The sequence below is a fragment of the Neomonachus schauinslandi genome, chromosome 16, assembly GCF_002201575.2.
Source record: "Neomonachus schauinslandi chromosome 16, ASM220157v2, whole genome shotgun sequence".
In the NCBI taxonomy this organism is placed as follows: Eukaryota; Metazoa; Chordata; class Mammalia; order Carnivora; family Phocidae; genus Neomonachus; species Neomonachus schauinslandi.
Genome location: NC_058418.1, coordinates 33,297,611 through 33,310,955, shown reverse-complemented (window position 1 = coordinate 33,310,955; position 13,345 = coordinate 33,297,611). Strand labels below are relative to the sequence as shown.

Genomic DNA, 13,345 nt, shown 5'->3' with positions numbered 1-13,345 from the left:
CTAAGGAAGGTTGCCGGGCAAGTGAGCTGGGTCTCAGTGTCTCCGTGCTTGACAGAAACGCACAACCCTGGAAAAATCAACAAAATGAGCTCAAACAAAAGCAGGCTGGGCCTGTCACTTTTGTTAATCATTTGCTCTTAGTAGGAGAGCATGGTTCTACATTGTCTCAGGCTTCCCCTTGATTCATATACATTTTAGTCACTAGTCATTAAGGATGGGAGGTTTACTGCTCATTCAAAATAGTGATATCAAGAGTGAGCAACAGAACTCCAAATTCAGACACTTTTCTTTAGCTTTTAGGGTATTTAACTGTCTTTTAGGAATTATCTGTATCTAAATTAAAAATTTCAGCTTACCCATACTAGGTAAGGATTTTAAGATTAAGGTTCTTATAGGTAAGCATCTATCCTTCATTTTGTTCAACAAGTTACTCAAGTACAGATTTTTCTTTTAAACACAAAGATATCTGCTTTCAGAAATATACAGGCCTCTGCAGTTATTTTCCTTTGCTAAGATGTGTAAAATATTATATTTTCATTTAAGCACAACTGTTTCATGCATAAAGATGAAAAGCTCTTTGGGGGTTTCTCGAAGGATGGGGGAACAGAAGAGAACAGATAGATTCACAGTGGGACTGACCTGAGCAAGTCACTCAATACTTCTGCATTCTGATTGCACTACTCCAGATGCAGTGTTCCAGAAACTTCTCAGGTCCAGTGGTGCTGAGAGATTAATGAGAAACTCTGCAAGATACTGAGAAATCTCTTAGGCAGAATGTGAAATTTTTATTTAAAATAAGAAACAAATTACTTCTGCTACAGAAGCATTAAAAAATTTCTACACCAGGGGAGCCTGGGTGACTCAGTCGGTTAAGCGTCATACTCTTGATTTCAGCTCAGGTCATGATTTCGGGGTCTTGAGATTGAGCCCTGCATCGGGCTCTGTGCTCAGTGGGGATTCTGCTGGAGATTCTCTCCTTCTGCCCCTCTTCCTGCTCACCCTCTCTCTCTAATAAGTAAATCTTTAAAAAAATAAAAAAATTTCTATACCCTATCACTGGGATTAAGTGACCTTCTTAACGAAAGGGGCTGGGATGGCAGAATGACCTTTTTCTTGGAGATGGGAGGGTTTTGAGCTGAGAATGAGTAAGATCTGATTTATTTTTGAACAAGACCGCTCTGGCTGCTACAGTGGTAAGTCTCAGGGTGGGGTGGAGGGTGGATGCAGGGGGGGCAGTTGGGAGGCGACCACAACCATCCAGTGCAAGACTGGAGGTGGGAAAGACGTGGTTAGACTGTGCAGGTGATTTGAAGGTAGACCCAAAAGACATGGAGAGGAAGGGCAGGGCCAAGGAGGCACCCAGGTTTTTGTCCTGTGCAACAGGGAAGGATGGCATTGTCAGAAACAGAGAAGAGAAAGATTATAGGAGGAGCAGACTGAGGAAGATCAGCTCCATTTCAGCCATGTTAGGTCAGATGTTGAAATAGAAATGTCAAGCAGAGGCGCCTGGGTGGCTCAGTCGTTAAGCGTCTGCCTTCGGCTCAGGTCATGATCCCGGGGTCCTGGGATCGAGCCCCGCATCGGGCTCCCTGCTCAGCGGGAAGCCTGCTCCTCCCTCTCCCACTCCCCCTGCTTGTGTTCCCTCTCTCGCTGTGTCTCTCTCTGTCAAATAAATAAAATCTTAAAAAAAAAGAAATGTCAAGCAGGTGGCTGGATCCAAGTCTGGAGTTGGAGGGAGGGGTCTGAGCTGGAGATCAAATTTCGGGCAGTCAACAGCACATAGATGGTATTTAAAGCTTGAGATGGGAGAAGATGCTCTCGGAAGTGAGAACGGCTAGGAGAGACCCGAGGACTGAGCCTGGGGCTGTCCAAAGTTCAGAGGTCAAAGAGAGCAGGAGGGATGGACTCAGGAGACCAAGACTTGCCCCACTCCCCTGGCAGCCCAGATGATCCCAGGGAAAAACCTGAATATGGTGAGGTCTTTGCATATAACTAAGACCAGAGTTACCCGGGAACAGAGCCTTAGGGGGAAAGGATACACATTTCCCCACTTGATTTTAAGAGCAATTTGCTATTTGAGTCATTTGTGGACTCGTTTTGAAAAATTCACCTCTTTGAAGGGACCAAATAGTAATCTATAAGCCTAATTTGGGGAGGACTGCAGGGTAGAGGGGCAGTAATTGAAAGACTTAAAGGCACCCCTGTAACTGGAAATAGGTTTCAAAAGCTACTTATAATAATCTGTTCAAAATGTAAAACAGGGAATAAATTCTGCACATGCATACCCACTTATTCCCGGCATGTGACTCCTGCACAATTTTTTTTTCCCCAGTAAGAGAAAAAAATGGCAGCAGCCTTAGGATAGACTTTAATACAAAGCTATCTGTGAAAACAGTGAATCCAAAAATGAAATAATACGCTTTTCTCATTCTGACTATGAATCGTGCCCGGGGCCCTGGCTATATGTCAATGCTGTGCTAGCGATGGAAGGCCCACCTTTCTGGAACACATCTCGTCCCTACAGAGGACGTCCCTCATATTCATGAGTCTGGTGCAAACAAAAGAGCAGCCACTAAAACATGGATTTAGTTGTGCATTATTGCCGGATACGATCAAAGACAAAATTCTCTGATCACTTTTGTCTGATCATCTGTAGTACTCAAGTTACAGAAATAGTACTTGTACAGAATGTATTCACGTGCAAAACGGATCATTTATTTAGCACCAAAATCAAATTATAAAAACACTGGTTCCATCTTGAAACATGCATTTTAAAAATTCTAAGTTTGCAGGGAGACATCTGCACAATCTGGATCCCCAAATCCCTCTATAATTTCTAATGACAAAGGCAACTGTCACTCATTGTGGGAAGTCAACGCGGAGACAACGACCCTTTGAACGGGGTGGCCTGCAGGGAATGCTGCTTCTTACTCAGCCCCAGGTTTCTGCCTTGATCTCCAGGGAAGAGCTCTGTGCTTGCTGAAACAGATCCTCAGTAAATGGTGAGGAATCCTCCAGGTAATAACGCTGCTGAATTTACTGAAGAGGAAAAACATCGTCAAGGTCTCCTGCCTACTTACATTTGCCACGTGAAGCTTCTCAAACGGGGCCCTTCCTAACCAGCCACCCTAAAGTCCAGCTTTCAGTGTAAGAAGGGCTGGTTAACACCCTTTAATAACTACTTTGCGATTCCAAATGACTCCCTGGCAGCTTTTCTAGGGAGGGAAGGAACTGCTGTGCAGGTGGCTCTGAAGATCTCCAGACAAAAGCCAGACTTGGGTTAATCATTTCCCATCCAGGCTGACTGCAGAGATCTGTGACGTCCAGACCCCAAAGCCCCGATGACAGACGAGGAAAGCAATGCTTTCCCTTTAGTAAAAGCCTCGCCACTCATCTGCCTTCTCCTTTTTCTTCTTTATTCTTGGCAACTGTCTTTGGAAATTGGGGTAACTCCCCACAGGCAGGGGACACAAGTAAGGCCGGCAACCTGGGAGTGCTGTCCTCTGAGCACCCACGAGGAAGATGGGGCAGTTAAGCTCCAGAGAACATTTGTGAGCAGGCGGAGATGGCCCATTTGTACCTGTCCTTTGGAGCTAGTGAAACTGGACATTGGAGGCTGTCACACTCCCGGGTACAAGAGATCCCAGTTCCAACTGTACTTCGATGCATGTGTTAACCATCCTTCTTTATGAAGGACTTTGGTGTCTCCCCGGCTGGGGGTTCATGGGGTAAGTAGGCCTGGGCTGTGGGTCAGCAGGGTGGGACAGTCTCATGTGCCTTATAGGCCAGGGACATCCTCCGGCACGTCCTTCCCCAACCAGATGGTACCACTTCCGGGACGGCTGCGGGAAATAAGTCAGGACATGGGACATGGTTCTGGTCCTATACAAGGTCAACGAGGCTCCTATCAAGGACACACAGGGTGTTTCCCTCCAGTGGGAGCACTTCTGTGTTCTTCTGGCCTTCAGTCGTCCATGTCAGTGAGTTTTCTCTTCTTATAGTTCTGAACGAGGCTGGAGGCTGTGATCTGAGAAGCCTGCCCCTTCTCCCAACACTGGAAGTCGTTCAGTCCTTTCTGTCCTGTTTGAAACAAGCCCCTCTCCATCTCGTCCAGCCTGGCCACCAGTGCCGAAGTGTCTTCATTGTAAGCGTTCTGGGAGGAGTCCATGATGCGGCGAAAGCGTCCAATGAATGTCTGAAGGAGAAGGGAGTGAGAGAATTCAGATCCGTTCTTACCCCTGAACCTTTTCGTTTTAAAGATTTTATTTCTAAGTAATCTCTACGCCAAGTTCAAGTGGGGCTCGCTCGATCTCACAACCCTGAAATCAAGGGTCGCATGCTCCACCGACTGAGCCAGCCAGGCGCACCATCCCTGAACACTTAGATGTCACGAAGGGAAAGACTTTGGTGTAGGACTCAGTTGGAAGGAGGTCTGAGGTGCCTTTACCACTCGAGGAAGTTATTTCACGTCACCATGCCTCGATTTCCCCGTCTGTGAAATGGACTGTTAGGAAAATCCAAGGGGTTGTTAGGGAAACCAATGAAGGAACACACGTGGAGCATCTTGCAAATGGCTGGCAAGAGGAAGCTCCTTGAAAAGCATTATGCGTTATTGTTATTAGTGACAAAGGCCATAATAATGTACTGTGACACGTGCAGGTTTCAACAGAGAAGACTCCTGATCTAATTGAATGCATTTTCTACTTTTTTCAGTCTGAGAGCAGGACAGAGACACATGTGATCTAGGGGTGTCACTCTACCCCAGGGCTCCGAGACCAAGCCATGACCCCTGGCTTCAGTTTCTTCCACTGCCTCATGGTGACATCACCTTATGTATAAGCAACTTTATAGGACTTCAAAGCAGTGATGGGAAAAGAAAACGTGGAACTCACTAGCAAAGGGCAGTGTTCCAGTTCAAGAACATGTCCTGGAGACATTGTAAGACAAATGGGTCTTTCTCATTTTTAGCTTTCTGCTCACAACAGTTTCCTAAGCTCCAACGGTCTATAGTCTGTGTATTGGCTTCCTTATCTGAATAGAGAGCAATGAAGTTTTTCTTAACTATCCACATTAAAAACCACCGGTACACGTTACCCCAATTAAGCCTTGAGCCTGATGGAAAGCATGTGCACGGTCTGAGGAGAAAATGTGTCTTCAGCCACCAGCGCTTATATAGAGCTAGAAATGAGGGAGTAAACAGGTAGAAAAGGTGGTTTCTTCTCATATTAGCAGAATAAAAAGTTAAAATAAGGTCATATCGTAAAGGATGGTACTATGTGTATAACACTGTCTTGTCCATAACATAAGAACATAACAGTAATAGATACCATTTATGAAATAGCACAACATAATCTCACTGTGGTGCGATAATTTTGGCGCTATTATATCTCCACTTAACAGGTGAAAAATTGAGAAGCCTAGAGAGGTCAAGCAGCTTGACCAAATGACACACGTCTTAACCCCAGAGCAAGCAACATGCGCATTCCTGACAGGAGCGCTCAGGCCCGTCCCGGGGCTGGGCTGGTGCATTTGCGTGCCCATCCCCTGTGATCAACCATCATCCCTTTCTTATTTCTAGGACTTCCTGTTGATCCCAACTCTAAACAAGCAAATATGAAGAGCCGCAGACCAATCATTTTTAAGTATGTATAAACCCAGTCTAATTGTCGGCTGATGTGGAAAAACGAATAAACTAATTGTATAAATGATACTCTTCCCTGGGGAACAGTGAAGTCTGCTGGCTGCCACATGGGCTCCTGGCACACGTGCAGGGCCCTAGGTTTTCAGGTCAATCACTTGCCTGCAGGAGACACTGGGAAATGTCTGCATTCTCTGGACTGTCGAAATGCAGGAGCTGGGAGCCAAACCCATAGAAATGGGGCCCCAGCTTGTGGAGGTCCACTACATTGGCATCAGCACTGAACACCGTCCTCCAACCTTGTTGGTAGATCTTGGGAAGTTCCACAGAAAGGATCCGCCGCTTGTTGTCAAAAAGTCCCTTTGTCAGCCACAAGGGGAGTTCAAGCTTTGAGCCCTGCGTCAGACAAGAATGCCGGTTTTAACGATAAATCACATAGTAAATGTGTGCAGCAGAAAGGAAATACACACGCCCTGGGCAAATATCAGTGGTGCCTATTCTATTTGGGGGCAAGGCTATCACACGCAGAAGATCTAGTTGTGAGCTGAAAAACTGAAGTTTTATGTTATGATGGAATGGTGAGAGAAATGGATTTATTCAACAAAAGCACAGTACAGAACAAAAATGTGGTATAAAGGGAAAGTTTTCTAACTCACATAAATAAAAACTTCCAATTGCAGACACTTCAGAAATATAATAAACATTTCTGCTTTCTTTGAATATTCAATATCTATTCCTCATATACACTTATTGGGGGCCTACTATGTGCTAAGAAGCACCACCCTGGGTGCTGGGGGCTATAAGGAAAAACAGGATCAGCCTGAGCTCAGACCACAGCTCCTCTGTATCCCACTTCAGAGATGGCAGAAAAGATAAATCTCTCTATATTTTTAAAGCCTTAGCAGAATTGGAAAATATGGTGAGGTAGCCACGACCAACCAGAAATTAAGAGAAATATCCAAAAAAATAAAAGTCAAACCTAACTAAGTTGAAAGAGGTAACAACAGCATAGAACTCTCACAGAGCAGAACTGTCGCAAAAGGTGGACTCAGCTTTGCAGTGTGTGTGAGCAGAGCTTTTAGCCAACCTCCCAGGGCTGGGGAGACAAATGTTGAGTTCAAGGCTGCCAAAGCAGCCAGAACATAAGGGACCAAGATTTGAAAAAAAAAAAGGATAGAGAGACAATTAAGTCCAATTTCTGTACCAAATATCAAGAGTAATTAGGTACCAACTTTAAAATAAATTTTAAAAAATCAAATGGAAATTCCAGATCTGAGAAATCCAAGAATTGAACTTTAAGAACTCAATGCAGGGGAGGGGCACCTGTGTGGCTCAGTCGGTTAAGCATCCGACTCTTCATTTCAGCTCAGGTCATGATCTCAGGGCTCAGGTCATGATCTCAGGGTCATGAGACTGAGCCGCCCATTGGGATTCTCTCTCTCCCTCTGCCCCTCCCCACTTAAAAAAAAGAAGAACTCAATAGATTAAGTCACATTTGACTGGCTTACCAGATTTGACACAGATAGAGGGTCATGAATTGAAAAAAGGGTGAACAGAAAATATCCAACTGAAGCATAGAAAGAAAATACAGAAAAGAGCATGAGAAGTCGTCTATGGAATATGGAAGAAAGGAAAGAAAGGAAAGAAAGGAAAGAAAGGAAAGAAAGGAAGAAAGGAAAGAAAAGGAAAGAAAAGGAAAGAAAGAAAAGAAAGAAAAGAAAGAAAGAAAGAAAGAAAGAAAGAAAGAAAGAAAGAAAGAGAAATGGAGTCTAACCTGCATGTAATTTGAAGCCCAGAAAGAGAGAAGGAATAGATTGAAGCAAAGGAAGTATGTGAAAAGACAATGGCCATGGATTTTCCAAAATTAAAGAGATATCACATCACAGACTCTAGAAATATTATGAACACCAAGTAGGAAAAATACTAATAAAACCACAACTCAGCATATCTTACTCAAATTGCTGGAAGATGAAGACCTAGAGAAAAATCTCAGAAAGCACTGCTGGTGGGGGTAAGAACACATCTCCTTTACAAAAAGAGCTAAAAGAGTCAAAGCCAACCCCTCAACTGAAATGATGGAAGACACAAAACAATGAAAATGGAACATCTTTTATTTATTTATTTTTTAAAAGATTTTATTTATTTGAGAGATAGCACAAGCAGAGGGAGCAGCAGTCAGAGGGAGAGGGAGAAGGAGACTCCCCACTGAGCAGGGAGCCTGATGTGGGGCTTGATCCCAGAACCCCAGGATCATGACCTGAGCTGAAGGCAGACGCTTAACCGACTGAGCCACCCAGGTGCCCTAGAATGACATCTTTTAAAAAGGCCTGAAATAACTGCAAATCTAAAATTCTATACCCAGTGAAAATATCCTTTAAAAGCAAAGGGGAAATAAAGGCATTTTCACACAGGAAACATGCAGAAAGTTAACAGAGCAAGCCCAAGACTGCCCTCCTTAGAAGGGCCTGCTTGCAAGGTTGGTCCTTGGTGGGTGTCCTGGAACCTGGGTTTCAGGAGGGTTCCCACTATTCTCAGAATGGATACGAGCGTCTCATTGTGCTTAAACAGTTTGCACAATGTGGTTTATGTTGAATACCTGCTTTTCTTCTGGGAGCCTGGACTCTTGGTATATGTTAGGTAGAGTGCCTATGTAACTAGCTCTCAATAAGACCTTGGGTACTGAGTCTCTAATGAGCTTCCCTGGTACACTAATATTTCACACATGTTGTCATAATGCATTATTGGAGAAAATCAATGCATCCTGTGTGACTCCACTGGGACAGGACTCTTGGAAGCTTGTGTCCAATTTTCTGCAAACTTCATCCCACATACCCTTTCCCTTTGCTGATTTTACTCTGTATCCTTTTATTGTATTAAAATTTAAACATAAGAATGACTGTATGCTGAGTCCTTTGAGTTCTCTTAGTGAATCATCAAACCTGGGGTTGGTCTTGGGGACCCCTTGTACAGACAGAAATGGAGAATTTATCACCAGAAGACACAGAGTAAGGAAATCTTGAAGGGAGAATGAAAATGATCCCAGGAAGAAATAAGGAAATGCAGGACACAAAGTAAAAAATAGGAAGGCAAAAGTAAACACAAATATATCAATAATTAAATTAAATGTAAACAAATTAAATACACCAATTGGAAAATTGTCTAACCGAATAAAACCAAAACCCAACTATATGCTGCTTAAAAGAGATATATTTTAAATATAAAGAAACAGAAAGGTTGAAAAAATGCCATGCAAATAGTAGTCAAAAGAAAGGAGCATACTAGAGATAAAGGGGACATCTGACAATAACAAAAGGATCATCATATCCACAAGAAAAAGATAGGTATCTGTCTAAACTGACAGAAGTAAAAGGAGAAACAGACGAATCTATAATCATAGCGGGAGACTTTGGCATATCTCTTTAGATAAATAATAGCAAAAAAACCCCAGTAAAAATATAGAAGACCTCAACAAAACAAATAGCAAACTTGATCTAACTTACATTATTTATCACACACCATGACTTCATAACACACAGCTGTTCAAGTGCATACAGAATGGCTAAATGGATTTTATGCTGCAGTATAAAACAAGCCTTAACTTTCAAATGACTGAAATTTTTCAGACTACATTCTCTGGCCATAGTAGAATGAATTAAACTAGAAATCAAAAATAAAAAAGATGAAGAGCGAAATCCCAACATGTTTGGAATTAAGCACTGGTCTTCTAAATAATCATGAGTCAAAGAAGAAATCACAATGGAAATTAGAAATTATTTTGAACTCACTGATATGAAAATAAAACACAAGAAATCAAAACTTGTGGAATGCAGTTAAAGCTGTGCTCAGAGGAAATGTAGAGCTAAAAAACGCATAAAGGAAGGCTGAAAAATCAAGGACCCAGGGACCCATCTCAAAATGCATGGGCAGGATTGTGGGGGGTGGGAAACAATACAAAATTAAGCCCAAAGAAAGTAGCAGGAAAGAACTAATTATAAGAACTTAATGACTTAGAAAACAAAGGTACAAAGAAGAAAACTGACAGAACTATACGTTAGTTCTTTTAAAAGACTAATAAAACAGATGAACATATGGGAGGGGGAAAAAAGAGAGAGAGAGAAGGAAACAAACCAAAACAGATTCTTAACCACAGGGAACAAACTGACAGTTGATGGAGGGAGGTAGGTGGGGGGGTGGGCTAGATGGGGGATGGGCATTAAGGAGGGCACTTGTGACGAGCACCGGGTACTGTATGTAAGTGATGAATCACTGAATTCTACTCCTGAAACTAATATTGTACTGTGTGTTAACTAACTAGAATTTAAATAAAAATTTGAAGAAAAAAAGTAAAAGACTAATGCATTTGATACACTCCTAGCAAGACTAATGAAAGCAGCATAATTTCTCCATATCAAGAATAAAAACCAAGACATCAATATAATCCTACAGATGTCAGAAAGATAGTAAAAGGATATTTTGAACATTATACTGTTACATTTGGAAATTTATATGAAATCGTCAAATTCCTAGGAGAGAAAACAATGTACCAAGAGAAACACAGGAAGAAACAGAAAATCTGAATAGTCCTACATCTAGGAATGAAATTCAATATGTCATTAAAAACCCTCCTACACAAATCTCCCACAAATTCCAAATAATTTATGTAGACACTCTGCCCTCAAAGAATAGAGCATAACTCCCCATTCCTTATGTGAGGCTGTGCATAATGACTCCCTCCCAAAGAGAACAGTATGGAAAGGTGGAAAAAAGTAACTTTTTTTTTTTGAGAAGGAGAGAGCAGGTGAGAAAGAGAGAGAGAGGTGGGGAGGGGCAGAGGGATAGGGAGAGAATCCTAAGCAGGCTCCACTCCGAGCACAGAGCCCAACTCTGGGCTCAATCCCACGACCCTGAGATCATGATCTGAGCCGAAATCAAGAGTTGGATGCTTAACCAGCTGAGCCACCCAAGCGCCCTGGAAAAAAGTAACTTTATGGTGAAGAATCCTGACAAACACTACCTCAGCCAGGTGATCGAGGTTCCTATCAGTGTGATAAGCCATGCTGACAGTATGCATCCTTGATATGATGTCATAAAAACGGCACTTTACCTCTGTGATCTTCCTCAAAAACTGTCACTGCAGTCTGACCAAGATGGAAACATCAGACAAATCCCAACTGAGGAACATTCCACAAATTACCTGACCAGCACCCCACAAAACTGTCATGGTCATTAAAAACAAGGAAAATCTGATGAACTGTCACAGCCAAGAGCAGCCTAAGGAGATGGGATACTAAATGCAATGGGGTGGCCTGGATGGAATCCCGGAACACAAAAAGGACATTTGGTAAAACGAAGGCAATATGAATAAAGTATGGGCAGCACATCTCTGCTCAGCAGTATGTACGAGAACAAAATCCTTATCTACTATAATGCAAAGCCCAGAAATAATGTCTTAATTTTTTAAGACAAGAAAACAAGCTTAAGACTATTATTTAGAAACACAGAGGCAAATCCTAAAGAAACTATTTAAAAAGTCGACAGACCAGGTGGAGCAAGGAAAAGTGGGGAAAAGCAAGGCAGGGCCCACTATTTTTTGTTATACATTTGTTGGTACCGTTTGACCTTTAAAACTTTGTATATGCAGGGGCGCCTGGGCGGCTCAGTCGTTAAGCGTGTGCCTTCGGCTCAGGTCATGATCCCAGGTCCTGGGATCGAGCCCCGCATGGGGCTCCCTGCTCCGCGGGAGGCCTGCTTCTCCCTCTCCCACTCCCCCTGCTTGTGTTCCCTCTCTCGCTGTGTCTGTCAAATAAATAAATAAAATCTTAAAAAAAAACCCCAACTTTGTACATGCATTACTTTGATAAAAACTAAAACAAACACGCCAAACTAACACACCCTTCCAAACAAAATGTAGGTTAAAGAGGAGGTAACAAAATAACCATGACGAGCCCGTTCCTGGGACCGACGTGCGTGTGAAGTCCTACAGCTCCAGGCTCCAATCCCAAGCTCACCATGTGCAGTGGGACCCTGGGCAAGGTACACAACCTTTCTGAGCTTCAGATTCCTAGTGCGTAACCCTATCTAACTATAGGGTCGTTGAAGGATTAAAGGGGTAACAGATGGGAAAATTTCCTCCCCCACCCCATCCACGCCGGCACTAAAGCCCTCGGTAGACAGTTGCTGATACCGTCATCGTTGCGCAGGAATCAATCTAGCAATTTGCGGTTCCCAGACGTATCAGAAGCCAAACAGGATCAGAACCCCGATCCTGAAGCGGTCAGTAGTAGCCAATCCTTAAGCCTTCGACACAGGACGGGGCGGGTGGGGGCACTGTTCAATTTGGACAGTTTCAAAAATGAAAAGAGACCACCTAGCATAAATTTGGTTTCACACAGGAGGCGAAAGCTAAGAAACCACTTCAGCGCGCTGAGACCGGCCGATAGAACTCGTGTGTGCGTACAGCCCAGCTTCCCCCTAAAACGACAAATCCCAAGGGGCAGCGCGGCTCGGGCGCGGCCGCGAGGCCCACCGGGAATTGTAGTCTTTTCAGGAGGAACCCGCGCCTAAAGGATTACCTGAGGGATCGCGTGGTCAGTCTCGGCCCCTCCGCTCCGCTCCAGGAAGAAAGCGCCGAGGCGAGGCATGGGGGTCTCCGTGCGCACCGGAAGCTTCTCGTGGGACATCAGGATGTCGTCCAAGGACAGAAAGTTCTCCTCAGGCCCCAGCGCACCCGACTCCACCCGGAAATAAGCCTCGGACATGGCAGCGGCGGCGGCTTGAACTTCTCCGCTTCCACTGGTGGGATGCCGGGAGTCCGGGATGTAAAAGCCTGAAAAAGCGGACGCAGGTCAGGATTGTGAAAGGTGTGGGGTTTGCTGCGGCCGCCAGGCTGGATTGAAAATTTTCCCGCTCCGGGGACGGGCCAGACCGGAGCAATCGATCCCGGAGGGTTTGCCCAGGCAGAAGCAATCGACAACCTGCGGACTTGGTCCCACGTGATCAGGGGCGGGGCGCAGTACCCCACCCGCCCCCGGAAGATTTCTAACGCGCAGAGTGTGAGCTCAGTGTGGGAGCCTTAAAAAGGAGCTGGAAATGCCCATTGAAGTTGCTGGATGCATTTGTACTAGATTGTTTATGTGGTCCTTTAAATGTTTACATGAAGTTAAAAACACTGCAACACATTTGGGGTCTTATAAAAGGGCATCGTTGTGGTCTCCGTCTAAGGCTTGATCAAGTCAGGCCTATTTTCTACAGAACAAAACCTCCAGCACTAGCCCTAGAGAGTTATGGACTATTTGTAGTATTTTGGCATGGGTAAGGGATGGAGTAGGAGGAGAGAGGGGGAAAGCACTGGGGCTATGTCTGGCTCACAAAGGTCCTGAGTTTACTTCAGGGCCTCCCAGTCCACCTTACCATCCGCTGGAAATCTCCTTTCATGGCCTTAATTTGAACCTTAAAAGAGGAAATCTGATTGGCCCAGTTTGTCTTTTTGAAGAAGGTCGTAACAGCCATATGTTGCCTGCCACCCTATAGATTGGATGGGTTCCCGTGTCAGGTGCAATCGCTTGTCTAGTTGGGGGAAAGGGGTAGGGAAGGGATCATGGTTATGTGAAAATTAATAAAGAGAAACCTCACTAAGATGGAGTCGGGAGATTCAGCAGGGGGAGCTCTCATGCCCTACCACTCTTTGCCAATTACAAATCCAACAGG

General features: G+C 44.2%; 1 protein-coding gene across 2 annotated transcripts; it reads right to left on the bottom strand.

The window, feature by feature from the left end:
• Positions 1–3,837: 3,837 nt before the first annotated feature.
• On the bottom strand, positions 3,838–12,477 carry GINS3 (GINS complex subunit 3). Of its 2 annotated transcripts, XM_021704285.1 has the most exons (3): positions 12,211–12,477; positions 5,801–6,034; positions 3,838–4,195 (listed from the first exon to the last, which is right to left on the bottom strand). In XM_021704285.1, exons 1-3 carry the CDS (start codon positions 12,394–12,396, stop codon positions 3,965–3,967), a joined length of 651 nt encoding a protein of 216 aa, XP_021559960.1. In that variant the 5' UTR covers positions 12,397–12,477; the 3' UTR covers positions 3,838–3,964. The 2 variants fall into 2 exon arrangements, with proteins under 2 accessions (XP_021559960.1, XP_044778234.1); XM_044922299.1 differs by lacking the exon at positions 5,801–6,034.
• Between the last annotated feature and the right edge of the window lie 868 nt (positions 12,478–13,345).

Bases quoted from the DNA above. Each gene is read 5' to 3' on its own strand.
- GINS3 (XM_021704285.1), bottom strand. From the start codon at position 12,396: ATGTCCGAGGCTTATTTCCGGGTGGAGTCGGGTGCGCTGGGGCCTGAG. The intron at 6,035-12,210 runs GTAATCCTTTAG...TGTCTGACGCAG, and splicing joins CTGACCACGCGATCCCTCAG to GGCTCAAAGCTTGAACTCCC. The intron at 4,196-5,800 runs GCAAGTGATTGA...CTTCTCCTTCAG, and splicing joins TTTCCCAGTGTCTCCTGCAG to ACATTCATTGGACGCTTTCG.